Genomic DNA, 27,842 nt, shown 5'->3' with positions numbered 1-27,842 from the left:
TTAAATGTAAACCCTTTGATCTAGAAACAGAAGAAGGGCTTCTTTATCACAGTTACTGATTTCAAGCTCCAGGCTCCAACCCCTAAAACATGTGCCTCTGATTAGCACCAAAATTGGAGCCTGACCAAATAATACACCTATTAATGATTAACCTAGTTATTTAGAATTGCTTGTAAGGTAGAAGGATATCCCTGGTATTACACAGAACTGTGATGAAGAGCAATTTAGCGCACACAAAAAAGCAGTGAGTGACGAATGAGCATGTAATTCCTCTATGCTGAACAAAAAGTGAAAAAATAAATTTAGCCAAAAGATAACTGTCAGTGAACAATCTTCACATAGCAAGCCGGTAATACAATTAAATGAGAACTTCACAGTTAAGTAATCCATAGTCTTCCTGAAATAAAGGGTGTGTGATTTTAACATATTCTTTACACTGTGTAGCTTCCATCAGGTGACACCTTCAGGGCTTCTGTAAACACAGAAGCTCTAAAATCAATTAGTCCTGTCCACCCTAAAGGCTTTATTTAATTGTTGTGCACAGCAGACAACCTATCAGACAAACCAGAGCAACTCTGGAATGAAACAGACCTATTATTTAAAATGTTTATGCATTTAAACCAAGAGAAGGAACAATAAAAGGAATGTGATGCTCTCAGACAAAGTTGTCAACCCAGTTAGGGTTGTGTTTGACTTTTGTTGAGTAGATGAAGAGTATGATCAATGACGTTAATGATCACGGCATTGACTGTTGTTTCAGATTTTACATTCCCGACATATATTAATCTTTAAATTGACTGCATATCTGTGTGGGAAAGTTTACTTTGATAAATAGGAAGAGCTAATTTGTCGATGGGTTAATGTGCAAGAAGTCACAAAAGTGTGTGTGTGAGACTCGTCAGGGGGATGGGTGGGGTGAAGAGCTTCGGTAATCAGCTGGATTCACACAGGCCTTTCCCCACCCTGCCCCACACCAAAACATGCTGCCCTAATCACCAGGTCAAGGGGACTGACACTGCAAGATAGTGGAGGTGCAGCTCAAGGGGGGGACACTTGTGCCAATTGTGCTGATGTCATAATATATCATTAAAGGAACCACATGAAAGGTGATAATAGGCCAACATATAGACAAAGTAGTTGGCTGTCAAAAAACTGTCCTAGCTGACTCTGCCATATTATGAGAATTTACCCAGTATGGAAGTGTATAGTTCTAAAAGTAGTCAAAATCCTAGATCAAAAGCATACAGCTTAGTTGTACTATTGAGCACTACTCATTAGTTTATTCACCTCACAGTGTGCTTGTTGTGTTAGGCATCTTATTTTGAGAAATAGGAAGAATATGTGCAAAAAAGTTTTGAATGTATATAAGTCAATATAAGCAAAGCACTTCACAGTCTTATGGTACATATATTTGGATCATGCTGATATTTATTACAATGCCTGCTAAATTGTATTTCAACAAAACTGAGTGTACACTGCAGTGTTGTCTACAAAAGCTACCTGTAACAGTTTCAGTAGGCCAGAATTATTTCTACCATGTCAGCAAAACACAGCAGGCAGAGGCAGTATTGCCTAGAGGTAACTACGTGTGTGTTTGAGAGAGAGGCTATCGGCTTACCTAGATAAAGGGAAACTAGTTACTAGAATTGTTCCTCTAATAAGGCTTTAAAAGACCAAATAGGACCCCATGTAGTCTTGGTTCTGTAAATGGATAACCAAACCTCGTTGCATAAGTAAACCAAATCATGGTGCACTTCTTATGCACAATAATATCTTTTAAAGCACAATAATACATGCTATACAGTAAGTTCACTGTGCTTGGAAAGTGAAAAACTAACACGCTAGCAAGTCAAGACCAATCCAGTACTGTCAGCCCTTTAGACAGCAGCTGTAGTCCCTCCCCGGGCCAGAGTGAGCACAGGGAGCCTGGGCTGCTAAATGCTCCAGCCTCAAAGGGACGATGGTGGAGGGCTGGTAAAGATGGCGGAGCTCTCCGAGGATGGGAGGTACGGATTAAATTGTGGCCAACAGAGCGCAGACCGAGTCACCGTATTACACGTTAAATTGACCGAGACAGCACTGAGAGCGATAGAGAGCTACCAAAATTGTGTGGTAAGTGAAACGGCCGTTTATTTCAGTTAAAATTAGCTAGGACTGTCGGGCTGACACAGCTTGTCTCCGCTGGGAAGCCCAACTGCCACGCACAGCTAAAGCTACAAAGTTAGCTAAGCTGTTGACAGAGCGAGTTTCTGCTTGTTTTTTTTTATTACATTAGTCTTGTGTCATTAAATTAATCAAATGAAGGGGGTAAATGGGGCCTTGGCCTTATGCTCTGGCCAGGTTTTACGAACTGACAACAGTTATTTAACCTAGAAAACCTGTTGGTAAAGTTAGGTACTCTGATTAGCCAACGTTAGCTCTAACGCTACGTTAGTCTGAACCCCCAGTGCTGTGCTGGCCAGACAAGTCCTTTTTTTTCTTGCCAAACTAACGTTACTTTGACCAAATTAGGAAAGAGGTAATTTCATATCGACGAGTAAGTTACACTCGTCACCAGTTTCGTAAGATGAGAGTTTAACATAAAAGCTTAACTTAGTTAACTAACATGAACTTTCATTCGACGATGTCGTATTTGCCTAAGTGGCAGGGTGGACATATACGGATAAATAAAGGCTAACTTGATAACAAGTTGATTTGGTGGCGTTTTTAAGCATGTCGGTGACTGGTCAGCTTACCATATGGTTAGACGTTTTAGCTAGTTAGAAAACGTAACACCACATCCTGGCAGGGCTATGAAGCTCATAGCAAGGCTCATCCCTTTATAGCTAACGTTATTTAACTTAATTATGAAACGTTGCAGTCAAACGAGCTGCCACACTGTAGCTGCAGGATGTGTAGGATGTGAAGGATGTGAGCAAGTGCCTTAAAGGTTTACACGGGATAAATATTTAATTTGGGCTTGTTTGTTAAATTGCTGAGGTTATTTTTGCATACTCCCATTCACGTCAAGTTGCATGAGAAGAGTAGATCAGCAGTTACAAAAATATGGTATCAGAAAGCAACAAAACCTCTATTTAAAAAAACATTTAAAAAAAAGATTTACTCTACAAAGAATTACTCTTGCTATCTGTGTCATTTTGTTCAAAATACAATTTATTCATATACCTCTTTTGCTCTCAACAAAATACTTAATTAAAGGTACTGCTTTTCACCCCTGAGCTTGACACCACCAGTCATGGAGAAGCTTTTGAAACTGAATGTGCTAATAGGGCACAGGTACCTGTGCAGATTAAATATAACATGTTATTCTTAAACTGTACAAATGGTGTAATCTTGTTGAGGTGCTACACAGGTGAACTAATCTGGAGAGACCTCTGCAGTCTTGGGTTGCAGAGGCCTGAAGCCAAGTTACCTGAAGGCACCTCTGCCAACAACAACGCCGTTGCATAACACACCGGCTGGACCTAGGTCTCCGCTCAGGGCTGAGGCACTGTAGCTTAGCATGAGGCTGTAGTGTTCGGAGGTCTCTGTGCCTGCTTTTTATGGCACATGGTGTGTGTGTGTGAGTCTGTATTTATGCCACACACTACTCACACCCCCTGTATGTTAAACCTCTGCTCACTGTCAGCCCCATATAATAAAGAGATTGCCTTTAGAGTGTTTGAAATGTGGATAAATAGCACAATTTTAAAATGATTATTTAGTCCGTTTCTGACAACTGGCAAACCGAGTCATCACTACGTTGAATGAATTCTTTTGTGACAGCCCATGCTACAACCTTATTGGATGTGGTAATGTCGGTCTGCGCGCTGCATTGAACGGCAGCCTGCCATCTCTTGCTGACTGAGCAGCCAAAACTGCCTGCTTTTTGTTTCTGTCTCCCTCTCAGTAATGTGTGTTGTAGCTGAACCAGTCATCGAACTATGGAAGCTGGCTATCTTTGTCTTTCTGTGGTGATGTGAAATGTGATCAGAACTGTGTGTGTGAGAGAACTGGTTGGTGTGTGTGTGTGAGTGAGTGAGTTTATGGATAGTGGGGGAGGGAGTCTTGGAGTTGCTTAGCTTTAACAACCATGACATGGTTCTTTTCAGTCTGAAAAAGTATACACTTGATCCTTAATTATCTGCATCTTGTTTCATGTATGAGTTAGCAAGCATATTTTAACCAGGAATTGGTTTTGACCAGGAATGTGGAGAAGCCGTAGTTGATCAAATACACATTCCACTCAAACCAGTTGACACAATAAGTCTATGATCTATCCAACTGGTTCTTCTGTTGGCTTCAGCTGTGTGAGGAAGCAGGGAGTCCTGTGCTTTCATATCCTAACCTCTACTGCATCAAATCAGCCACTGCATATTTGTGGCTGTCAACTCCGTTTCAAGTAGCCACCAACACAAACCTGCAAACCTACACAAAACAAAGACATTTCAAAAATATCCTCTTCAAAATATCTGTTTGTGTTCAGATAAAAGTGAACAACTTTACCTACCATGTACCTCTTAACCCCTTTCAAAAAGAAGATGCAGGTTAAGTCGACTCTCATTCTCTGTAGATTTAAACTTAAGAGCTCAGAGACACTCAGCCGAATGTTGGCTGCCAGTGGACCGTCATCAAGTATTTGTGGCCGACAGTCACTCATGGTTTCTGCAGCACATGCCAGACCACTAGTGCCAGATGATCAACAGAAAAAATAACGCAACTATATTGATGATTGATTAATTGATTGATTGATTAATCAATTATGAAAATAATCATCACTTGCAGCCCTGCATCGGAGACAATTCAATTCATATTCTTGGCACAACATTTGTAACAGATTCACAGTTTACAGATTACTGCTTAGTTATTTTCTGTCACACAAGCACAGAAGTCGTGCATTTCAGCTAGCTGTAAGCTAACAGAAGATGTAAGGCGAGTGTTTTTTCAGTCAGCCCGTCAGTGCTAGGTATGAGGTATGCTTGGTGTGACAGGACAGGCTCTGCTGTTTCTATAACCAAATATTTTGAGTTCTTAAGTGTCAGTCAAATAGTATAACATGTTCTGCAGGTCCTAGACCAGTATTTCCTTAATTTGACATTGTGTAGCTGTTCTTTGTTATTTACCCAACTGGTATTGCTCTCTCAATAGTCTTTCAAAGTGTCGGTAGGGGTTAAACTGTTGATTCTCTTCACTTTCAGAATGTACCTTCTTTGCGGCCAACGATACAATTCAAGGGACTCCAAGGGGTAAGTACCCTTTCCCCACCCCCACCCCCTTTAAGATAGGGGTCAGATGACTGATGGCATCCCATATTGTGAATTCCCAATGTTGAATAAAGAAAACCCTAGTTCTGTTTCAGGTTGTTAGCTGCATGCTTAATTTTGCATCAGTTAATGACAAGTTATTTATGTATTAATTTATTCATTTGTTCATTTACTGTTTTTTGCCAGCTGTATTCATTATTCATTGAAACACCCCCACATGAGTGTTTTTAGAACCAATAAAACCACTGACTCTTTCTGACTTAGTCAAGTTAATCTGCTACTTAAGTTCTCTCAGTTTACACTAATCTGGGTCACCAGTATTGGCCCATTATAGCATGATCACATTTTGTTTGTTTGTTTTGAGTGATCATATTATACACTAATCATGGTATAAGAATACAGTGCAAAATACAGACACCAAAATAGTCAACAAGACATAGCTCAGAAGATAGAAAAAATATTATAATATTTGAAGAGATGTTGTGATTTATTGATATTGTCATTGCACAATGCACAAGCTGGTAATTAATTTAGGATTGGTAATATAATATGTGTCCTCTATGCAAACTGTCTGCTGAACTGTTCAGAGAGGCACAAACTAATTTCAGACCCTTCTGAAGTCAATAAACACTGTTTTGCACTGCTTGTAGTGCATGATGCACATGACTCACATACAGCCTCCTCTTAGCCGCTGAGACCTCAGAGATCCCATGTTGTTCCCCATGGCTCATATTTAGACACTGCCTCTGTACAGTATGCACATATACAGACTCTGAACTGTAAGGAGAAAAGCCAGCAAGTTTTGAAGGGGTCTTACCACATGGTTGGGCATAGCATATGGCAGTTTTATAATGATAAATTAACCACTTGTATTTGAGTATCCATCTCACCTCAATTAATCATCTCAGACACTCAGATGTGAATAGATACTATAAGTTGTTATTCATCATTTTTGTGTGAATTTTTTACAGCGCATTAAAATTCCCAAGACCAATTCCTCCTCTGACACCTTCCACAATTTTGATTTCTACCTGTCTAATGTGGGCAAGGACAACCCTCAGGGAAGCTTTGAGTGCATCCATCAGTATGTGTCAAGGTAATGGTAATCACTGGTCAGCTGAATCAACTGTTTATGTCTTACCACACGTTGCTTGAAGTTAATCCCTCTCGGCCTCACATTTCTTTCTCATGCTCCCTCTTTGTCTCCAGCTCAGGGGCCTCACACCTGGCATTGTTGGCGACAGTGCAGGACAAGGTCACAGTATGCGCCACTAATGACTCCTACCAGGTGACCCGGGAACGCATGACCCAGGCCGCAGAGGACACACGTGAACGTGGGACCAAAGTCATCAAGCCTGGGGGCCAGTACAGAGGTAAGGCCCTCACTACAGTCTCACTTCGGCACCTGCCTCAGTCAGATACCAGGTTGGACACCAGCATTGCTTTACGTCCTATCAACACCTCTCCTCTCTTTTCAAACTTGATCCCTTTTGAGAGACTGAATAGGTGAAAGCTGACAGCCTGACTCCATTCAAAGCCATTATTGCGACTGACTAAGCCATTTTGCTGTCTCAGTCTTTTCCAGATTAGCAGTCTGACTGATAAGGGCCAAAGGTGGCAGGTGAAGCTATTTCTGTTTTATTGACACATAGGCTGTCAAAATGATACAGTGTCACAGTACAGACACTAAGTGCTGCTTGTGTTTAGCACCTATAACTTGCAAACATTTAGCACTTACTTTTCATGTTTCCCTTACACTTGATGAACATAAACATGTGTAGACCAGTTTCCTGTCCACTGAGCCGGCCAGTGCCTGTATTTGAGTTACAGAAGCTGAACAGAAAAAGTAATCTTTGATAATCTAATTTGGCTTGTTACTCTCTCCAGTCTTATCCAACTCAGAGCAAGTATGGCAAGGGATGTGCAACTAAACAACTTGCTTATGTAATGTGATGAAGTGATGACATTTTTTACCCCAAAGGTTAACTTCACTGACATTATAATGTCTTTTTTTGGCCACTATTCAACACCATAACTCAGGAACAGAAGGGGAGATTGTGACCATATTTCACAGTTAGTTGGACACTGAATTGGTGACACTTTTGAACCAAAGGTCATTGTGACCCTTAAAATAGGTTTTTAGCCATAATTTAAGAATGAATTAGGCGATTCCAGATTTCACACATGCTGACTGGGACGACACAATGAGTGAACAATAACTAGCACAGCACTGGCTTTCCTCCATCTCGTCCATTCTGCCTTTCACTTCCTGCCTCATTCTGAATTTGGAGCGTCATCGGAATCACGTGACTGCAAACAACGTATTGGAGCGCGCCTAGCTAATCGTGATCCTGTGAGTGAGTTCCACCTACAGCTCATAAAGGCTTTGCATCTAAAAATGCCAGGAGAAAACAAAAGCACCACATTGTGTGTAGCTATAATCTATAAGAATCCATCTTTACATAGTAATCAAGTACATGTGTACCTGTTTAGACAATACATCTATGATAATCCTTCATTAATCAGTTCAACAATATTCACAGGATCGTCAATACAGTAATAACTTCCCTTTAGCCAAAAAATATACTTTTACCTTTTTTTTTTTTTTTTTTTAAATTCAGTTCCTTCCAAGTATTCACTACATATATTACTCAGGACAGACATGGATGTTAACTGCAACTTGACTGGTTGGGTGGTAATTCTAGTTTAGTCTTAGCAGAAACTTGTTCAACGACTCCCCTTCACACAACAAATACAAGCTTAAGACACAGACAAACCTAACACCAACTGTCGGACAGGACAGACGAGCCCACACATTACTCAGGTGTATTTACCTGCGCACAGTGAATGATATTGTGATGATGCTTTTTTTGTTTCGGACCAAGATAATATGGTAAAGTTTCTAACAAAATAAATAAAATTAAAAAAAAAATAAAAATAAAGCATGCCAGTAAAGGAAATTACAAAGGAAGAGTAGCGTCACTCAGTCTCTTATCATATGGAAATGGTTTGGCTATCAAAGATCTAACAAACCACAGCAACACTGGGTGCAAAATATTTTGATGGTCTGTGTTGATCACTACTAGGGATGCATATATTGTATAATTAAGTTAATAGGTTAATTATTAATTAAAACAGATTGGAATTACAGGGTACCAATAAAAATGGAGGTACTGTCAGCACTTGTCCAGACTTATGGCTTTAAAAGAAGTGTTTTTACCCATATTCAAAATGCATTAAACCAATATATGCTCCAATTATTTGTTTCTCTCCTCTGGCTGGTTTGAAAACAGCAGCAGCTCCAAGGATTTTGCTTAGTTCTTGAAAAAGTGTTTTATCTTGATCCTTTTAAAATGTCCATTAAGCTGCATAACAATGGCAGCCTAAATGTAACCTTATATGCTCAGTGCAAAATAATTCTGATTCTAGGGAAAATTCTAGAACTGATTAAAAAATAATATTAAATTGTAGTTCCTGGGGCTTATTTCCTGTCCTCCAAAAGTCCCTGCTCCTGAGGTAATATGTTTCCGTTGGTCAGGAACTGTCGAATTGGAGTTTGTAGCATTGAATGTTGCAGGCTGATTAAACAGAAACCTCAAAACAGCAGCAACGTGTGGTCACTATTTATTCATACGCAAGCAAGCACTGGTTGCCTCTATTGTCAATATTATGGACGGGCATTGAGAATTCTTTCAGTGTTAACTTTTTAAATTATAGTTAATGTTGATGTTTAAATGACAGTTATGCAGTGTCTTGACTACTTGAGAAAATGCAAGTAAGAGACATGAAACTGAAATTTAACTTTATTTGGATATGTACTTAAGCAGAAAGAAAATGCTCAGCAGATCCTCTACTTTGAAGACAGGTGACAGGTGTCTCCATCTAACCTTCTTTAATAATGTCCTAAATAGCTTATCTGACATTGTCAACATAATTATAATGATTGGTAAATATATCATTTAAGCATTCTGTTTTAAGATTCATTTCCCAAACAAAAATCATACAGAAAACTGTCAAAATATCATGTTGTAGATCGTTCCCTTTTCTTTTTAATTTATGAACAATACTACTTCTAGATACTCCATCTAATGACTCGATTGCCATTTTATTTATGTATTTGCTTGAGTGATAGGATGACCTCATCAAACAAGTGTGTCTTAGTGTGTTTTAAAGGACAGTGCATACTGCTAACAGACACTTGGGCTCAGACAGCCATGTTTTTCAGTTTGAGTGGAGTCATTTTGTATCCATGATACAAAACTAGTTTGTTAGATCTAATCCCTTGTCAAAGATTTCCTGGGTTAAACCAGAATCAAAAGTCTAGCTCAGTCCACACATTTTCTACGTGAGTTAAACCTCCTCAGGCCTGTTTTTCTGGGCCCTGGGGATACATTTGCATACACTGGCCCAGATAGAAACTGGGAAACGAGAGGAGTCGCAGAGAAAAGGGGTGGGATAGGAGCTTGTAACAGCTGGTATGGAGGGAGCACCCTATTTACTAATGCAAAAGGAGCCTTTAGCTTTTTGTTTTCACAGGCTGTTAATTTCAGGTAACAGTCTGTAACTTGTGTTTTTATCTTTGTCTGTATCTTTTTAATGAGCTGCACAACCCTTGTCATTTCGATTGCAGCGGTATTTAATGTTCTAAATTACTAAACTCTTGTTCTGTATAAGTTCTATATGTACAGAATGATTATTTCTAAAGGAGAAAACTTAATTACATAAGCTGTTCACCTGCAGCCATCTGTCATTGGCCTGTTAGACAATGCAGAGTGTGTAAGCTTAAGCACCTCCTCACAATGCTCCTAGTCTGCTTTTTTTAAGGGGGGGGTTCATAACGACCATAAAACGGTATAGGGAAATGTGCAGACACCCTGACTATGCACATGGCTCAGCAACACCGACGAGAGGTGTCTTGGGTTCTAATCACCTAGACTCGTTCATGTAAATCAGTTTTCCAAACTAGTCTTAGTTGATACAGAGAACTGTGGTCCAGTATACAGTGTAGTTTAGTGCTGGCCTCTTATCTAGTGAATGACTCTCTGGTGGTAATTGGCTTTAACATTAGCACAATTTGGACATCCTTGCTTCAAAAACTACAAAAAAGTAATGGTTATTGGCACCACAAAAGCAGGGACATTTTTATTTATTTTATATTTATTTTTGACATATGAGGAACACTCAATTTCACCTTGTGTAACCTTTTTAGAGCCAGTTCCCCAGGGTAATTTGAAATTAGGTTTCTCTTGACCATTTCAACTTCCTCAGTCTATCAAATATTCCTGGTATGTTTCACTGACACTCTTTGGTCCTCGTTTTTTAGTGAAACAGTCCTAACTTATTGGCTTCTTTTCAAGCATGCAGGATTTATGACTATCGGAAACTAATGGCAAAGGTGACATTTTAGCTACTTTGCGGTTAGTGCCACAGAGTTGATGATGGCTGAAATCAAAATCCACATATCCTTTAAGGGACAGTTCGCCCCATAATCAGATACATATTTTTCCTCTGACCTGTAGTGCTATTTATCCATCTAAATTGTTTCGGCGTGAGTTTTGAGGATATCGGCCGTAGAGATTTCTGCCTTTTTTGACATATGTATGGGACCGGCTTCAGTACGTGAGTTGAAGATGGAGGCAGGAGTGTTGTTGAGCAAATATGTAACAATATAAAAATGTATGATGATGAACTTCCCTTCAGAGAAGAAGAGGCTTTTAACATTGCCTTTGCCTTCTGTCTCTAGGAAAGCAAGTCCATATCCGTAAGCCGGCGCTATCAGCCCCAGAGGTGGTCCCAGAGCGCAAGCGCTCCACACCTATCAACCCAGCCAACACTATTCGTAAGTGCCTTTCCAATAACCCAGTGTCCCAGCGACCGTTCCGGGACCGCATCATCCACTTGCTGGCGCTGAGGTCCTACAAGAAGCTGGAAGTGCTTGCCCGTTTGCAGCGGGACGGTATCAACCAGAAGGACCGAAACTCATTGGGGACCACCCTGCAACAGGTACTGTAAGGTGTCTGTGTTTTGTGGCATTTTTTGAATGCCATAACATGCCTTGTTAATGTTGAGACAGTAACTTAAAATGGAAGGTTCACTCTATAAAGGCTTGATTCACTTTGACAGGAAACAAGCCACTAAATCGTTAAACATTTGCATGCACAGATGTTTGGCCAGCATAGGAAACGGGAAGTTTCTGTACACGTTGTATACTTCTCATGCTGTCATAGATAATTTTTAACTGTTTGTGTGTGTGTGTGTGTGTGTGTGTGTGTGTGTGTGTGCGCGTGCGTGCGTGCGTGCGCACAAAACAGGTGGCAAACCTGAACCCCAAAGACAACACATACTCACTGAAGGACTTTATTTATCGTGATGTCCAGCGAGACTGGCCTGGCTACTCTGAGGATGAGAAGTCCCAGGTTGACCGGATGCTGGCTCGGTACAGAAATGGCCTATTAGGCATTTTAATTTCACTCTGAGTTTAAATACATTCTTACTTGAACTAATAAAGCATTTGCAATTTATACTGTGTAACTACACAAGTGTAGCCTACCCCCCCGAGGGCTGAAGGTGGCTGTTCTTACAGTTGGCTCTTTTGTCCTTCATACAGTAACAGTGACGGTCAGATTTAATTGTTAGTGGATCCCAATGTTGGTTTTAAAGTTTTTAATGAATTCATTTTGCTTAGTGTGGTCTGTGTGGAAAACCTGCCATCATTAGAGCACATTGTAACTGACATGAATTAAAAGTGACCACGGCTGTTGTGCTCTGTGAAGAAAACTAGCAAGTTTTGTCACCTTTCAAATCTACAAGGGGTGATTACTTAATGATTATGTTAAAAACAGTTAAGCATTTTTAAGTCTATCAGTAGCTCTTGTAGTACACAAGTAGGTTTTACTTTTACGGTTATTAATAATTTTCCTTGTCTTAGACATGATATAGGGTGGCAAAAATAACAGACAAAATTATACAGTTTAATGCAATCCCACACTATTCCTTGTGGGTTAAATCTTGTGGCTGTAGTTTGTGGTGGTGTTGGATTGCATCATATTGTTAGGTGTTCATGTTATTTAGTCTACCCCATATAAATACAGGTGGAGGACAAAATGGCTTATAGGTAGATATCTGATATTTGAATTATGTTGCATTAGTACTGAAAGAGCAATTAGAAAGTTCTTATAGATTTTGTGATATTCACTGTCAAAGGCAGTAATTTATCCCAGTTAAAGGTGCCCTTTGGAATTTTGTTGTAAACCATCAAAAGTTATGTTTACATTTAGTGTTGCTCACATACATGTTTGCTAGCTTGCAGTCTTCTTTTTGTCTAGCTGAAAGTATAGATGACTGAAAATAACTTCCCGTGTATTACATGATCTATGAGTTTAAAATAAGAACACTTTACAAGCAAGTGCTTTAATCGAAATATAATTTCTTCAGCAGGTTCTAGTATGATGATACTTGAGCTCTGAACCCTAATTTGCCCTTTCTTTTCTGTTACACCATTCCCCACTGACACCACTCTTTCCTTTCTTCAACAGCAAATTAGGTCTTCCTACTGAGACCCTCTCATCAAGCAGTTCCCCCAAAGACAGTGTCCCCACATCCCCACAGGTATCTGAACAAATACACACTAACATACACACCCCCACAGTGAAGTATTAAATTTTTCAGCTAAATTCTGGGGTTTTTCTTCCAGAAGCGCCAACCAGACTTTGACTTCATCGATCCTTTGGCGCCCAAGAAAGCCCGCATCTCCCACCTCAGCAATCGAGGGCCAGCCGCGTCTTCATCCTCCTCTGACCGCCGTGAGGACGAGGGCAGCCCCAGCTCTAAACGCTCGTCCCTACCCTCCGTCACCTCGGGCCCTCCCACCCATCTCCCCATCTCGTCCCACCCTCCTGCACCCTCTCACCAGCAGCCCAGCCCAGCCTCCAACTCCAACTCACCCAGCACCCCGGAGGGCTGTGGCACCCAGGACCTGCCCATGGACCAGAGTTCCTCCTGCAGAGACCCTTCACCCAGCCCCTTCTCCACCAATAGGACCCTGCAGGACTGCTATCGGCACCCTGTCCCCGTCCCTGTCCCTGTCCCCAGACCAGTGGCTTCCCCCAGCCCTCCTCCTCCTTGCACCTCACTCACAGTTACCTCCACTGTCATCACCAGCCCTCCCTTGTCCAGCAGTACCAACAAGAAGTTTAAAAAGAAATCCAAGAAGCACAAAGAGAAGGATCGCGAGAGGGAGAAAGGGAAACGGACAGAAAGAGGCAGCAGAAGTCCACCTAATGTAGCAGAGCAGGCTGAAGAGACTCGTAGAGCCAAGAAGAGGCGCAGTGCTGAGGAAGAGAGCAGAGAAGTTATCGACAAGAATCCTCATAAAGGTTTGTTTCTGTCTTATCAGCATCACTGAACCAAATGTTTCAAAACTTAAATGAGCATACCAGCTTTAATTGCATGTTTAGCCCGTTTACAGCCCTACACACCTCAAATTACTATCAAACATTTTCCACCTTGCACATCGCATTTTTTTATATTTAGATGGTTATGATTTCCATCCTCTCAGGCAACACTTTGTTTTCATTCATTTCCCATATTACTTGGTTTATTTATACTGATCAATTACTTAATCAGTGTGTGGTAATTTAGTTGAAGGGATATCTTTAACGATGTATTAGTTTAAATTGTGTTTTATATTAACACTGAATTTTAAATTAACTACATGTAATGGAAAAGGGGTTGTTCATTGTGTCAAACCCACAGAGAATTAACAGGTACTGTTAATTGTTAGTACATGTACTTTAATTGTTTTGATTCAAGAGCTCACACATTTCCATAACAGCAGACAAGGGTGACTGGCAATCAAGCTTTGATAAACACACTGCATGCCACTTGCCCATCACATAGCAGACATATGAAGCTGACGACTAGCTGTTGGAGAGTCAAACATCTAGCTGCTAAATCTCGATATTTTGTCAGGAGTTGGTGGGAACCAAACCAAAAAAATGCTCAATGAATATTGAAATAAAAAATTTTCTGGGTGGCCAGAAACACAACCCCAATAGTACTGGTACTTAATTTATTTGACCTGTATTATAGTGTATTATATTTTTTGCTTAGTACTTCTATTCCTGTGTGCACTGACATGATAGTGAGCTGCTGTAACAAAAGAGTTTCCCCTCTGGGATCAATAAAGTATTTCTGATTCTGATAGGTCTTTTTCACAGAAGACATTTTGACAAAAGCACAGGTGTAAATGATGAAATTTAGTGAATTCCATTTAGCTGCTTCAGTTTCAGGGTCCTGGTCTTGTTCATGCTGGCTCACTGTCACAGCTCACTGGGACACTTGAATAAAACAGTCATTGTTAGTGTTATTAGTAACACCTGAGCTTTTCCTGCTATAACAAGTTCAAATGTCTGCTGTGACAAAGGCCTATGGGATGATAATATTGCTTTTTTGCTAACATGTTAGCCACAAAAAATTTAAATGGCTGTAATAAGTCAGGCTCTGTCAGCTTGTTTTGGAGTTCTGCCCCCTAGTGGCCATTAATCGATTAAGCAGCTTTAATGTTGTCAAGAAAAGTTTTGTAGGAGTACTGCCTTCACCTGCTATTTTGAGGAAAGATCAAACCATGCGTGCGTGTGTGCTCACTATTTCAAGCAGCGCTGACACATCTTGTGACTGACATGCCTCCTCTGTCCAAGTTTCCAGCCAGTCTATCTTTCAGACTTTGGATTGTTGCTCAGCATGTTTCAGTGTTTATCTCTGTACTGTTTCTTACAGCCACATACAGTTTGATCTTTGATTACACTGATGCACTGGATGTTGTCTGAACATGCTGAGACATTGATCTGAGCTCTTTACTATGTGGTCTTTAGTTCTGGTTTACCTGATATTGTAAATGTTGTGGTTGTAGTTTGAGAGACTCTGCTTCCTTGCAGTTTCTGTGTTGCAGTCTTTATATGCTAACGATAGGTTTAATAACTGCTAATAAGCCAGGAGCTCTTATTTTATGTATTTTCAGTACAGGTATAGATCATTTACTGTGTATTCCTTTTGTGTGTGAGCATACTTGATGAAAATAGCAGACTCCACCACTGTGTCAAAACTGAAAATATGAATTATCACTTTAAATGGCCTTAAAGGCTCACTTATTGCTGCATTTTGTTTATTGTATTTTTGGCTTCGTTAACCATGCTGCTAAATACAGTCATCCATCCTTGCAGGAGTGTTTATTCTGTGTATTATGGATCAGTGCAGTATTTATATTATTACGCTTTTCTCTTTTTCCTCAGACTCTTCAGATAAAGAGAAGCCAGTCCAATCCACTGAATTCTCCTCCACAATTGAGATGCCTGACTATGTAGTGTGAGTAACCTTGATATACCTCAAAGTTCCCATTTTCCCACATTGTGACCCTCTTTACCTTTTAGGTTTCTCATTTCACAGTTTGAAACATTTGACTATCATTAAACAGTATGTTGAGAGCAGACACAAGCTTGAGAATTAGGGCACAGGAAATGCAGTAATAAACATGTTTCATTTGTGCAGTTTGGTATTCTTTGATTGCTGTACTAGGACTGTTTTGTACTTTCCACGTCCTAACGAGTGCAGCAAACATGTTATACATTGCACAAATAGAGAAGCTCCACAGATGTTAAACAGGGTTCCCACCTTTCTTTTAAATATTATGACCTTTAGCGAGGTGTATTCAAAACAAGGACAGTTGGGGGGGGGTTACATTTCATACATGTAATCATTTTCAAAGGAATCATTCAGCTAAATTTCCTTTCCTGTGTTCACAGGAAGTACACACCGTTGGCGTCTATGGACCAGAGACAAAGCTACAAGAATGACTTCAATGCAGAGTATGATGAGTATCGCCTGCTACACGCCCGTGTGGAGAACATCACCCGCCGCTTTACCCAGCTGGACTCCCAGTGCCGGAGGCTGGCACCTGGCACCAAAGAATACCAGGTCATGTCGAAACGGCACTGCACTTATGTTGATGTTGTCATTTTCACATTCCAGTTTCTAAAGCCACATGCTATATAATCCTGATTTGTAAAACTCTGTTCATAGTAACATTCATTTGTCTTGTAGTTGACTTGAATGTAATGAACATGCTGTTTAATGTCATTAGACACACATAGGTCACATACAGCTATAAAGTTTTGATTTCTTTCTATGGAAGGTATGTTATTTGTAATTTGTAATATTTATAAATGATGTGGATTTGTATTAAAAGTGATCATTTTTATTTTTAACTTTACAGAAGGTGCAAGAAGAAGTCTTGAAAGAGTACAAAAAGATGAAACAAGTGAGTAGTTTACCTAGATTTCTGTCTGATAAGGATGTTTTATTATAGACCACAAAAATTGGATTGTTGTTTCTTGTCAAACACAGCAGGAGTTTCTGTTGGGATGACTGCTGGAGTCTGATATTATGTGTGTGTGTGTGTGTGTGTTTGTTTTACAGCACAGCCCCAACTACCACGAGGAGAAGCAGCGCTGCGAGTACCTGCACAACAAGTTGGCCCACATCAAGCGGCTAATAGCTGATTTTGACCAGCGCAGAGCCCAGGCCTGGTGCTGAGAGCACAGCACACAACATCTTCAGTAATCAGTATTGAGAGCGGTGTGTCGAATTAGGAGGGGGTGTCCAACTGGCTGTTATTTATTAACACCCCTTCAGTTACTGCCTCCACAACAGCCCCTCCCACCTCTCTCCCTTCCCTTTTGCTTTTCCCATCATCCTTCTTCATTCCTTCCTTCTTTTCCGATCTTTGATTCCACTGGCTTCATTGTTGCCTGCAATCTTGAAAATCTCACTTTGACTTTACCCCCATCTTTTGCTTTCTGTGTTTTTTCTCAATGAGCTCCTGTGGAATTTCATACCACTGGACCAGTGGAAGGGGCTGCCTGCATGTGTGAAGGGGTTTGGGGAAAAACTTCAACTCTTCTAACCTTTTGAAGGACTTTATCTTCAGGCAAAAAGAAAAGAACAAAAAAAAGTATTTTTGAGCATCAGAGAAAATAATAACTTTTATTTAAGTTTAAAAAAAAAAGAGGGAGATCTATTTATTTTGGGACTCGTAGTGCAAAAGAAGAGTCCGCAGATGATATATTGTTTAACTTTTGTTGAAAACAATGCAAAAAAATGACCGCGGGCCTTATGTGTTTTGACGTTGTGAAGCCATTTTGCACGCAAGATCCATTATGTCATCTCATTTGGCAAAGATGTCTCTCCTGCCTCATTTCCTTTCTTTTCATAAAAACTGTACTGGATAACCTTGCTTCAACACGATGCTATCTTTGCTGCGTTTGAGGCTGAGGAGGAAGGAAATGAGACGGGCAGGAGAAATCACTTGAGCTGATTGAGAAGCAACAACAGTATGTGTGCATGGACTGTAAATTTAGTTGTAATGGCAACGTGGGGTGGTGAGGGTGGGGTAACTAAAGGAGTATGATCCCCTGTCAATAAGGGGCAGTATTCCCTGCACCAACAGTGTTTAGTGTTCACGGTGCATTATGGGTGCCTTAAGGTGTTTACACTCTGAAACGTCGAATTGGGCCGACCCTTCGGGTCCACAGGCCACACAAAGGAACTATAACTGCCTGGAAACAGGTTGTGTGTGTATGTGTGTGCATGTCTGAGTGGTGGAGGAAGGAAGGGATGTTAAGTCTGGAAGGAGTGTTACAAATTGTGTGTGTGTGTGTTCGTATGGTTGTGCATTATGTGAAGTGACAGGTGAAAGGAAAAAAATAGAAATGAAAAACAACAAAAAAAAGCTGCTATAGTGTTTGACCAGCCAGAGCACTCAGGATCACCCTGGCTGGAGTAACAGTACCTGATCTTAATTGAACAGATATAGAAGATCCTTATTTTCCAGAATGGTATATCTCTAGACCCTGGAAAGGACTGCGCGCACCTCCTCAGCTTATCCAGTGGCAAACAGTTTGTGTGTTTTGTTTTAGAAAGAAGCAAAAACTTGTCATCCACCAGAGGACAAATCTGTATTACGATGTCAAATGTATTTGATTCTCATTTTGAGTTCTGCAGAGCAGTGAAAGATTTCAGAGTAGCTTTTTTTTTTTTCCAACATTGATACCGATTCAGTTGGATGGATGGATGGATGGCTTCTATAAAAAGTCTTTATTTCAACAAGGGAAAAATTGTTTACAAACCTGTGTTAGAATGTTTGCCAAAAATTAAATACTTTTCTGTTACTGCATCCATGGAGTAAAATTTCTGATTGGGGCTTAATTTGAGGAGAAATTAGTACTGGAATATGTGTCTCATTCAATGAAGAAAAAGGAAAACTTCATTACATTTGGGGATGTGAAGAGGAACTGAGTCACTGTGTCCCTAGAAAGATCAACAATTGAAAGGTGTTGACTTTTGTAGTGGTCAGCCCCTTCTCAGCAGTCTGGTCTGAGATATATATATATATATATATATATATTCACTTAGTGTTGACATGTAAGAGTCTATGTCCTGTATTTGAAAAAATGTAGCCCCACCCCCAGAAATGGAGATTTAAGTAAATATTGGCCAGTTCTATTTCACATATATTTTGGTTGTGGCATTCTGTCAAATAGTCAGTCTCTGCAGTAGACTGACTGTTTTATTCAGCTGTCAGAATCAATTTAGCATAATTACAAACTCGGCTTAACTTACTTGTTGTCTCAAGTTATTTTGGACAGAAAATCAGCACTTGAAAAATGTCCACAAGAGTTCAGGCTCCACTCAGATTTATACTTACTACAGCTGTGGGCTACAGGGTCAGTCTTTTGGTTTATTCTTTCTGTTTTCCCTTGGAAATGGTCATTTCCCAGAATTTAGAGAGTCAGAAAGGGCCGCTCCAACAAATTTACGTTGGAGGCCAGGGCTTTACGTGCAGCTTTAAGGGTGTAATCCGTCACTTGTGTCCTCCTCTCAGCCTTCCAAAAATGTCCGTCTTCGCCAAAAACAGATTTATTTAAATGGGGTCTGATCAACATGAATTAGCATTATGTGACTTATTGTGGCGGGAGGAAGAAGTGAAGAGGTTTGATCAAGAGTCTTAATGAAGAAGTGATAAAGTAACAAAATGCCCTGGCTGTGTTTAGATATGAGAAACCACTGAAAATCAAGTGAATTTTGGGTGAAATCTGATCCTGCCCATATGAAAATGTACAAGACATTTCAATAAAAAAAACTACTTAGTTTTACCTGGAAAATGTCTCGTTGTATGTCCTTCTTGGTTTCCTTTCCAGCCTTTGAAATTGTTAATGTTATTTTTGTTATGACTGAATAGCAGATTATTAAAGCTCTCACAGGTTGGCCTACATGTGCAGATTCTGAAATAGTACATTCTTTTGCTTGCACAGTAAAGGGGGCTTACTGCATCTGAATTTGGTGTGCTGGTTGCTCAAATACCCATGTTGAGTTTTAAAAAGTGCTATCACTACCCTGAAATCAGCTTTGCTGTTTGTTTTATTGGTGTACAGGTTCAGAAAGACATTCAAAGGCTGTTTTACTTCATGCTACTTTGATGTTGACTAAGGAAAATATGTAGCCTAGAGTACTGACACACTGATGGGCAAGACACAAGATCATAAATGCTGTACATATGGTATACATAAAAACAGGATACAACCTACAACAGAGCAGAAATATCACCTGCTATCAGTCTTGACAGGATTAAGGTCATTTATTCAGTTCAGGAAGGGACATTTAGTATACAGTGTCCTTCAATACACTAATTATTACTAGTTTCTTGTACATTTAGAAATGGTATTATATTTTCAATCAAAACAGATTTGGCTCCATCAGTAGTCTATGATGCTTTTGGGCCAACTACTGTATGGTGCAGAATATTACACATGTCCAGTATATACTTATACAGTATAAAGTTATTCACCGGTAAAATAGATTAAAGTACCCCTCCACTCAAAAATGTGTTTTTCTTATGTTTATGTCCCCTAAAATGTCAGACCTTGATTAGACTGACTTGTGTCTGTGCAAAGTTTGTCACTAGAGAGATGTTTTCACACGCTAGATTTGGGACGTCACAAATTCGAAAGCCAATCTTAATCGACAAAGAAACCTGAAACCTCCATCCCAGCGTGGACTTGTCAGTACAGAGAGCCAGAGTTTGCACTAAGTTAGCCTAGTGAAAGTTTTGACAGCAAACATGGTAGAGTGTGCAGGACCCTGGAGCATCCTTCCACTATCTACTAACAATGTGAACACACTGTAACATGCAGCAGATATTATTGTATGTTTCACAGCCACTTAGGCTGTGTCAGCCACTGCCAGTAGGCAGCTAACAAACAACATAAACCAATAAAATATGCTGACTACGCTCACCATTCTGATATGTCTGCGATTTTGGTGCACAATAGACTCCTCATCTGAGTCTGACTGAGGCTCAAACATGTATGGCTAAATCTCTCCGACGTTTCCTCTAACTAGCCATTTTGATGCGCACTGCTCTCTCACCATGGATGTGTTTCTCTCACCCACATCTGCGCTCCCACCTGCACCGCTCAACCTAACACACACCGGTGGTGGGCGGGGCATTCGGACATGCAGAATTTCTCAATAAGGGAGAAAAAGCAGATGTGCTTCCAGCCCCTTTTCAGAGTGTTTATTTATTTATTTTTTACTTTTTACGTGGGATAACCATGTTAAACAAAATAGTAATCATAGCAGAGTATTTTTTACTTTAATAATACTTTAAAACGTGTCTGGAGGGGAACTTTAAATTTTCTTAAAAAACTGCACCGTGCACTGTATTTAATGGGACATGGGTGCTTCAGCTTTAGTGGCATTATTACTTATTAAGTTTAACTTTATCACTTAAATACTTAACTAGTTATTCGACTCTATTACTGAAAATAAGTAGCTTGTGCACGCGCGTACGTGTAGTATCTCTTTAAGAGGGGGAGGGGCTGCCTTTACGTCGTCCTGATTAACATAATTGACAAAACGCAGAGTGATCATCTTTCTTCTCCCCCGTTGATCCCAGTCGACTTTCGCTCTTTAATCTTCTGACCACTTCACCGAGCGACTTAAAATGGCCCAGCAGTTTGTGCAGACCAAAATCAAAGGAGACAAAGTGGTGCTGTTCATTAAGCCCACGTGCTCGTACTGCATTATGGCCAAAGACGTTTTGTCAAAATACAAGTTCAAACCGGGACATTTGGAGTACATTGACATTAGTGGACGCAGCGACATGGGCAGCATGCAAGACTATTTCCTGGAACTTACCGGAGAACGCACGGTAAACAGAAAGCTGCTTTGTCACACTTTAAACAACGGAAGAGTTTCACTTTGAACAACTAGAAAACAAAAAGTATCTAATGTGTGCCATTTTAGAGAAACAGAATGAAGGTAATTTTAACCTCACAGCAGTGACACCACAGACGATTAATGATGGTTTCCATAAACTACCGAAGGTTTAGCTTTTTTTCCCGTGTGAAACTAAGAACTTGTAGCAGTTAGCTATATTAGCTCTGATAAATACCTAGAAGATGTAAAAATTTCTGATTAATTTGCTGGTTGTTAGTCATTTATTTTGACTCCAGTTCCCCATGAAAGCTGTAGGCCTTTCATCCAAAGTTAAGCATTATGAAATTAATCAGGGAGTGTCCACGAGGAACTGCGCATGCATAGCAACATGATAACCCACTTGCCTCACTTAACTAGCCATTTTTGTGGCAAAATTAAGCCTGAGAGTAACAGGATTTCTGACTGATGAAACAAATGTCAGCTTATGAAATAATGGTTTAAAATCTACGTGTTAAAATCCTATCATGCAGTGCTGGAGGAAGTATTCAGATCATTTTCTCAAGTAAAAGTACTAATACCACACTAAAATACTTCATTAAACGAAAATCAGCAAATCCTCACATTTGAGAAGCTGGAAATGTTTGGCATCTGTACGTAACAATTGTTAAATGATTATTACCGTATTTGCCAGTTAATTTTCTGTATATGGACTAATCGATTAATGGACTAATCTATCTATCTATCTATCTATCTATCTATCTATCTATCTATATCTATCTATCTATCTATATATATATATATATATATATATATATATATATATATAGAATTAGAGTTGGGTAGTTTAATTTCTAACAAAACATATTTTATAAGCTCTTCATGTTTTGTATGCAAAAATCTGAATTTGTAAAGTAACTAGTAGTGAAGTAAAAAGTACAATATTTCCCTCTGAATAGAAGTAGAAAGTGGCATGAAATTAAAGTACAAGTACCTCAAATTTGTACATAAGTACAGTATTTGAGTAAATGTACATAGTTACTTTCCCCCACTGGGTATATGTAACTTTACATTGCTATATTAATATACTTTGATATAGTAAAGTGTGCGGAAAATATATTAGGAAAACAGTATGGGTATAATAATCCAACAGCAATATCAGTTTCTGGCCAATCCTGTGTAATCAATACCTGACAAATAAAGATACATCATCACATTAAACCCAATATGGCCATTAAGTTCTGCTCATTGATGTGCAACATTGCCCATAATGGTCTTAAGCACCCAGAGATGTTACAGGGATAGTTACCATGGTATAAATGGTATGGCAGAATCTGTGATGGTAGATAAATGTGTATTGTCTCGTGGTGTATATATCGTCATATCGCTCAACCTTATGCACAACACTGAAAATCAGTGACTCCATTTTCACCAGTTGCATCCCTGTTTCTCTTGTATTGATTTGAATGTAGGTCCCACGGGTGTTCATTGGTGAGGAGTGTGTTGGAGGCGGCAGCGATGTGGCGGCACTGCATCAGAGTGGTAAGCTGGAGGGCATGCTGCAGTCTATTGGAGCCCTGCAGTGACCTGCTCCAGACCTCCAGGTACAGGACACTGAACAGACACTCATATGAAGTGAGTGTCTGGCTGTGGAAAGAAGGGGGCGGGGGTGTACAATAGGGAAGCATTTGTAATAGCAGGCAAGAAAAGGAGGTAGGTGTTGCCCCTCAGAAGACTCACAGCAAGTCATTAAGTGCATAAATTAGTAACAGTAAGCTCTCATTAGTGTAGAAATAAATAAATGAAAGGATCCCCGAGGTGGTGCTCAAAGAGATGAGATGAAATTGCTCGGTGGTAAACACAGGAGTGAAATGTGCTCTGGGCCCACACTGCATCACATCCTGATGGAAATGTACAGATGGGTGACAAATTGGAGGAAACACCCAAGTGAAGAAACAGTGAATACAGACTCTTCCACACAGGGCCCGAGGGGTTACTGAATGGTTTGATGAGGGTGAAAATAATGGTAATCATATTATTTTTATTAGTTATGGCCTTCACAGTCACCAGATCTTAACCCAAATTAACACCTATACAAGATGCATGTTACACTGAGGTCAGACTATATCCTATCAGCCTGATGATGGCCTGACCCAAAAGACGTGCGCCGTCAGGAAACGAAAAGAAGCGTAGGGAGAGACGATCGCGTAGTGTGTCACACTGGAAGACAGCAGACATAGGATCTGGGACGCCTCGCCACGTCCTGACAAAAAGACTATTATGCCACCCAAAGGGTCATTAATCCCACCTGTGGGTGTGACTTCATCCTCTGCAAACATATGTATGTTCACTTCATAAAACCTGTGACTACATACATAAACATTCATCGTTGGTGTTGTCAGATGGAACAGTGAAGTCGGTCCTTGGCACCTTACCGATCACCTATGTCTTAAAGGCCAAAAGGCTATGATTGGTTGGGGTCCAACTTGTATTGTGTCGTGTCTTTTAGCCAAGTCACGGCAAGATTTTTTTAAACTTTTGAATGCCTAATCTGACGCAGTTTGAAAGATAAAGATGTCATGTAGTCTGATCCTGGAATTAGACAGTATTGTCCACCAACATCAGCAAACCGCTAAATGAGGGGAATATCTTTTGGAAGAATTCTGGTCATCCTTCCAGTAGAGTTTCAGAGACTTGAATAATCTTTGCCATGGAGCATTGAAGCTGTTCTGGAGGCTCGTGCTGGCCCAACACCTTACTAAGACAGTTAATGTTGGGTTTTTCTTTTAATTTGTCACCCAGCTGACTGTAAAACAGATCCATTTTGTAGAGGAACGGGGCGGGAGAGGCAACTTTTGGGGACAAAAGTGAATGCAATCAAAATGCACACAAACACCCGTACACCTGGCTGTGCCTGTATTTGTACAAACCCAGCAGAGTGCAGACATTCATTGAGTCTGTGTTTTGTTCATTCTAAAACATGTCTTTATTTAAAGTCAGACGTCATGTTATCTACAGTCTGTACAACACTGGCACCACATGTGTGTCTCCATACTCTGGATGTGGATGCAGCACTGAGTACGCTTTGTTTTACAGTCCAGTTTTTCAACTGTTAGTTACTGATTTTGTTTTTCAGAGTAGACTGGGATTTATCTGAGGATTTCTCAGTAGACACACACTTTGATGTGTGGTCACAGTGGTAGCTGTCTTGTACTATATACACAGCCTGCTGCTACACCTCTGCTAAAATACTGCAAGAACTGGATACAAATACAGTTACACACTGTTTGATGACTGTTATTGACCGATATTGATCCACTGAATAAAAAATAGCTGTAAAATGTCAGTTTATTTTTTATTTTTTGGCTGCATTTTGGTGACGCTTTATCTGGCAAATTAAGTTGTTCTGTCTTCCTGTCCCCCAGTTTTTTTGTAATCATGCACCTTTTAAGTAAATACCAGTGAAACAGTAGACTGTAAAATAGTGTGACCCAGTTGTCTCTACTCCAATGTTAAAAAAAAAAATCATAATGTCATAATCATGTCCACATACATTGTAGTTTACAAAAATAATTGCAGCACCAATAAATCATAATCTCATTATGATTAAAAACAACCTCTCAAATTAAAAAATAGGATAAAATAAACACTGTGTATCCACCCAGAGGCATTGTGGTTTTTAGTGTACCAACTTATGTTCATGATATGGTTGTTTTTCCCTAAATCTTTATACCGCTTCTGTACACGTAATTGCTACAAAAGGCTTTTGCTTTTTTATGTGACAGACAGACCATTATTATTTGTTATTGCAAATAGATAAGGAATAGTTTCAACAGTATTTCATATTAACCTGCAAAGGAAATGGTGTAAAAGTCCAGCTCACAGGCTTTCAATTTAAAAATACATTGATTATTGTTCTGGATTTGGAGTACAGAGCACTTGATTTTGATACAGGCTATGTGTAGTTTAATTTGAAGATTTAATTTCAAGCCATTTCTTGATGAAAGTGAGATGGCCTCATTTGACACAGACTACGACCAAAATGTATTCCATCTCACATGGTAATAAAATCAGTCCGCCTCTGAGTCACTCACTGATGTTGCTTCGTAGATCTGAAAGAATCTAATAAAAGAATTGTAATTAAATTGGTCCTGCTCGTTTGTTAAACTGAGTTTCTGTCAGAATACAGATGAAAATGAGCATGACTGTGCTACCAGCAGCATTACCAGTTGCTTTCCTCTCTCGGTGTTAATGTAGGTCACCGCTCGGCTGAAATACTGATCGAGCCACAAAGAAGTTAGAGGCTCAAGAGTTATTTCAGCTTAAGAAATGCTGCACATGCACACGTTCACAATTTAGATCCGACAGGGCACAGATGCATTGTGGGCCAAGGTTTAATTTAAGACAGAGCAGTCGTGTGTCCAGGGTACAGAAGATACAAAGACATCCCCAGGTGTCGAGTAGAGAAGAAAACTCTTCAGCACAGTTTCCTTCCTGCTTTTTCAACCTGAAGTCACATTACCTGTTACTGTTATTTGAAACAGTCTGCACGTGATTCTGCTGTCTTCCAACAGATGTGTGGTCATTTGATATATTGGTACTCATAATGGAGACATTTTATGTCACTGTTCATCTTTGAAATTTTGCATCCGCCAATCAAAATATAATCTTTCACAGAGCCTCTGGCCAGTGGCCAGCCAGTCATTTTAAATTCATATTGGGTTTTAAGGATCAGTCATTTTGTATTGCCCATGATGGAATAGTCATTATGCAAAGGATGCACAGTCATTCCTCGGGGGGAAGAGAGGCGTGTCACAGTGGTGTATGTCACTGCTCAACGAAGTTGTCCTATTGGTTAAGGAGTCTTAAGACGTTTTTCTCTGTGTCCCACAGATTTATTCATCTAGTAGGACAAACAAAAAAAAAAAACTCTTTCCTGTGTCTGTTTCTCCAAGTGTTGATGACCAGTCTCACTCTTTGTCATAATTTTCTCCCTGGTCTCCACCCACTGCTCTCCCCTCCCCGTTTTCCACAGGTTTTTGGCATCCAGGTGGGGTCACATGACTATGCAGCGGGACTTGCGTAGTTTGCGTCGCCGCTGCTGGTACTCGCTGAGCTCCTGCAGGTAGCCTCTGGATGGCCAGCGTAGCCTCTCCACCTGCTCACGCTCCTCCTCTGGACCAAACACAAAAACACATCATAACTCTAATCTACTGCACAACAACACAACTACGGAATGTTTTGCTGATAAAACCATTACGGCAAGATTTACTGTACTTGGCACATACATACTCACATAAACACATACAGTAGTAACTCTGTGGATTGTTGCCATGAACACAGCCAACAAGGCTGAAATATCTGATAAGATTTTGTTTACGCCAACAAGCAACAGAAGACCAACGGTGATCGATCATGTGCTGTCTTATTCTCTGGCCTTTGACATCACTTGTGTCCTTCAGTTCCCGTCCAATGACCTTAAATGATTCTTCTGTGTATGATTAATGATAATAATAAAACATGCTACTGCTACTAACCAGAGCAATGTTGCTATTAATCTTTGTAATTAACTGCATTTATGTGGCCTATTAAATGTGTATGTCTATTGTAACTCAAGCATAAACTTATCGTATTTAAACATACTATAAGGAGGCATTATTCTGAGGAACAGAGAGCCCACCTGTTAATACGTAAATGCTGCCATATTGTGTTATATTGCAGTACTGCATAAAATACAGAGGTTTTTACAGGTCTCTAAGACCAAGTTTGATTCTCAAAACTCAGAAAAACATCAAAATAGAAAGTGATAAACTCACTTTCTATCTCCACAATTCTTAAAGTGACAATATGGTTACTAGTGTTTCATTTTAATTCACAACTGACTGGTGGACACCTTGATTACTTGTTTGTATTTTACAAACTGTTTGGCCATTTGACAAAAAATGAGAACCAGCCTATTTACAGCACTCATCTGAGATAGAAGGAGCCTAACCTACGTATACTGAGTGGAAAAACAACTGATTCTCAAAAGCCTCGAGGCACTTTTACTTAATTGTTTTTAAAACAAAGTCTGAAGCCCTTTAAAAAGTTGAAATCAGCAGTTTAATTTTGCTATCGCTCTGTGCAGCAATTTTAGTTTGCATAACCATCACTTACAAGGCTTATTTTGAATTGACATTTTGACACTGACATTTACTACGTGTTTACAAATTCACACACTGACCTGAGAGCTCCAGGAAGTCAGGTTTGTGACTGAAGATCAGGTAGTTGTTGGCAATGAAGTGGAGGAGCCAGACATACAGCTGCTCTGCATTGTGGCACTGAGAATCA

The 27,842-nt window shown here is 39.9% G+C and overlaps 3 protein-coding genes across 5 annotated transcripts in view; 2 read left to right on the top strand and 1 right to left on the bottom strand.

The window, feature by feature from the left end:
• Window positions 1-1,866: 1,866 nt before the first annotated feature.
• On the top strand, window positions 1,867-19,459 carry ell2 (elongation factor for RNA polymerase II 2). Its single transcript, XM_044171104.1, has 12 exons — window positions 1,867-2,112; window positions 5,178-5,225; window positions 6,215-6,339; window positions 6,453-6,616; window positions 10,987-11,246; window positions 11,555-11,679; window positions 12,779-12,851; window positions 12,937-13,618; window positions 15,533-15,605; window positions 16,043-16,214; window positions 16,513-16,557; window positions 16,716-19,459. Exons 1-12 carry the CDS (start codon window positions 1,939-1,941, stop codon window positions 16,830-16,832), a joined length of 2,058 nt encoding a protein of 685 aa, XP_044027039.1. The 5' UTR covers window positions 1,867-1,938; the 3' UTR covers window positions 16,833-19,459.
• Window positions 19,460-21,215: 1,756 nt separating this feature from the next.
• Window positions 21,216-27,053, top strand: glrx (glutaredoxin (thioltransferase)). The gene is made up of 3 exons (XM_044171295.1): window positions 21,216-21,507; window positions 22,985-23,116; window positions 26,548-27,053. Exons 1-2 carry the CDS (start codon window positions 21,301-21,303, stop codon window positions 23,096-23,098), a joined length of 321 nt encoding a protein of 106 aa, XP_044027230.1. The 5' UTR covers window positions 21,216-21,300; the 3' UTR covers window positions 23,099-23,116; window positions 26,548-27,053.
• Window positions 24,480-27,842, bottom strand: part of rhobtb3 (Rho related BTB domain containing 3) — a 25,963-nt gene continuing 22,600 nt past the window's right edge. For all 3 annotated transcript variants that reach the window (XM_044171128.1, XM_044171115.1, XM_044171123.1), the window contains exons 12-13: window positions 27,736-27,832; window positions 24,480-26,687 (exon numbers count right to left, since the gene is read on the bottom strand). In XM_044171128.1, coding sequence (XP_044027063.1) covers window positions 26,569-26,687; window positions 27,736-27,832 — 216 coding nt within the window. In that variant the 3' untranslated portion in view covers window positions 24,480-26,568. The remainder of the gene's footprint in view (window positions 26,688-27,735; window positions 27,833-27,842) is intronic.

The sequence above is a fragment of the Siniperca chuatsi genome, linkage group LG2 (genome assembly GCF_020085105.1).
Source record: "Siniperca chuatsi isolate FFG_IHB_CAS linkage group LG2, ASM2008510v1, whole genome shotgun sequence".
Classification (NCBI taxonomy): Eukaryota; Metazoa; Chordata; class Actinopteri; order Centrarchiformes; family Sinipercidae; genus Siniperca; species Siniperca chuatsi.
The sequence above is the reverse complement of the archived record's forward strand: the minus strand, read 5'-3'. Positions and strand labels throughout refer to the sequence as shown.

Bases quoted from the DNA above. Each gene is read 5' to 3' on its own strand.
- ell2 (XM_044171104.1), top strand. From the start codon at position 1,939: ATGCTCCAGCCTCAAAGGGACGATGGTGGAGGGCTGGTAAAGATGGCG. The intron at 2,113-5,177 runs GTAAGTGAAACG...CTTCACTTTCAG, and splicing joins AGAGCTACCAAAATTGTGTG to AATGTACCTTCTTTGCGGCC. The intron at 16,215-16,512 runs GTCATGTCGAAA...TTAACTTTACAG, and splicing joins CTGGCACCAAAGAATACCAG to AAGGTGCAAGAAGAAGTCTT.
- glrx (XM_044171295.1), top strand. From the start codon at position 21,301: ATGGCCCAGCAGTTTGTGCAGACCAAAATCAAAGGAGACAAAGTGGTG. The intron at 21,508-22,984 runs GTAAACAGAAAG...ATTTGAATGTAG, and splicing joins AACTTACCGGAGAACGCACG to GTCCCACGGGTGTTCATTGG.